General features: G+C 64.5%; 1 protein-coding gene across 1 annotated transcript; it reads left to right on the forward strand.

Moving 5' to 3' along the window:
• Positions 1-25: 25 nt before the first annotated feature.
• On the forward strand, positions 26-1,120 carry BBK36DRAFT_1132769 (alpha/beta-hydrolase; the record flags this gene model as incomplete). Its single annotated transcript, XM_024892038.1, has 2 exons — positions 26-145; positions 206-1,120. Coding segments are annotated over exons 1-2 (1,007 nt in total), but the record flags the coding sequence as incomplete, so codon positions are not given.

Raw genomic sequence — 1,120 nt, forward strand, 5'->3', positions numbered from 1 at the left:
TTTTTTTTTTGCTTTCTGTTCTTTGCTTCGCATCGTCACTTTCTTTCTGCATCATGATAGACCACGTCCTCGGACGGCCATCGTCCAAGTCGCGGCGCCTGCAGGTCCTGGCCGTCTTGTCCTTTTGGACGTTTTACCTCTACAGGTATGTCTCGACTTCCTATTGTCTCTTGATGGAAGTGAACACTGACTGAAATCCATACAGAGGCCACAAACATGGCCCGCCGATTGCGCAGAAAATCTCAAAGTTCCTCTCGCGCAAGCTGACGGCATGGCAGACGGTCGTCATCACGATGCTGTACCTGTACGCGGCCCGCAACTTCAGCGCCCTCGTCGGCCTGGCCAGCCCCGAGCCCATGGCCAACATGTACGACCCGACGTACTATCGGGCGACCTGGGTCCTGACCGCGCTGGACGCCGGCTTCTGGACGGCCATGAAGATCCGGTCCAAGTGGCTGCGAGACCTGGCCAGCGTCGTCTTCTCGCTCTACTACCTCGTGGCGGCGGAGCGGGCGGACGAAAAGGTGCGCAAGGTCCGCGGCATGATCACGGTCGAGCACCTGCGCGTGGCGTGGAATAAGGGCACGACGCCGTACCTGGGCTTCCTGCAGCGCCTCATGCGCCCGCGCTTCACGAGGTGGCCGCCGCGCCAGGTGCGCATCCCGCGGCCCGCCAACAGCGATTACAAGGACGCCGTCTCCGCCTGGCTCTACTACGACGGGCCCCTGGCCGACCTGGCGCATCACAGCCGCGTCGTGCTGGATATCCCGGGCGGCGGCTTCGTGGCCATGGACCCGCGGTGCAACGACGACAAGCTGTTCGCCTGGGCCTCCAAGACGGGGCTGCCCATCCTGAGCGTCGACTACAAGAAGGCGCCCGAGTATCCGTACCCGTACGCGCTCAACGAGTGCTTTGACGTCTACGTGACGCTCGTCCGGTCGCGCGGCCGCTGCATCGGCATGTCCGGGCGCGAGACGCCGCGCATCGTCGTCACGGGCGACAGCGCCGGCGGCAACCTGGCCGTGGCGGCGACGCTCATGGTGCTCGAGACGGGCATCAGCCACTTCCGGAGGGCGGCCGGCGTGGGCAAGCTGCCGCCGCCGGACGGGCTCGTGTGCTT

Source organism: Trichoderma citrinoviride (genome assembly GCF_003025115.1).
Source record: "Trichoderma citrinoviride strain TUCIM 6016 unplaced genomic scaffold BBK36scaffold_479, whole genome shotgun sequence".
NCBI lineage: Eukaryota > Fungi > Ascomycota > Sordariomycetes > Hypocreales > Hypocreaceae > Trichoderma > Trichoderma citrinoviride.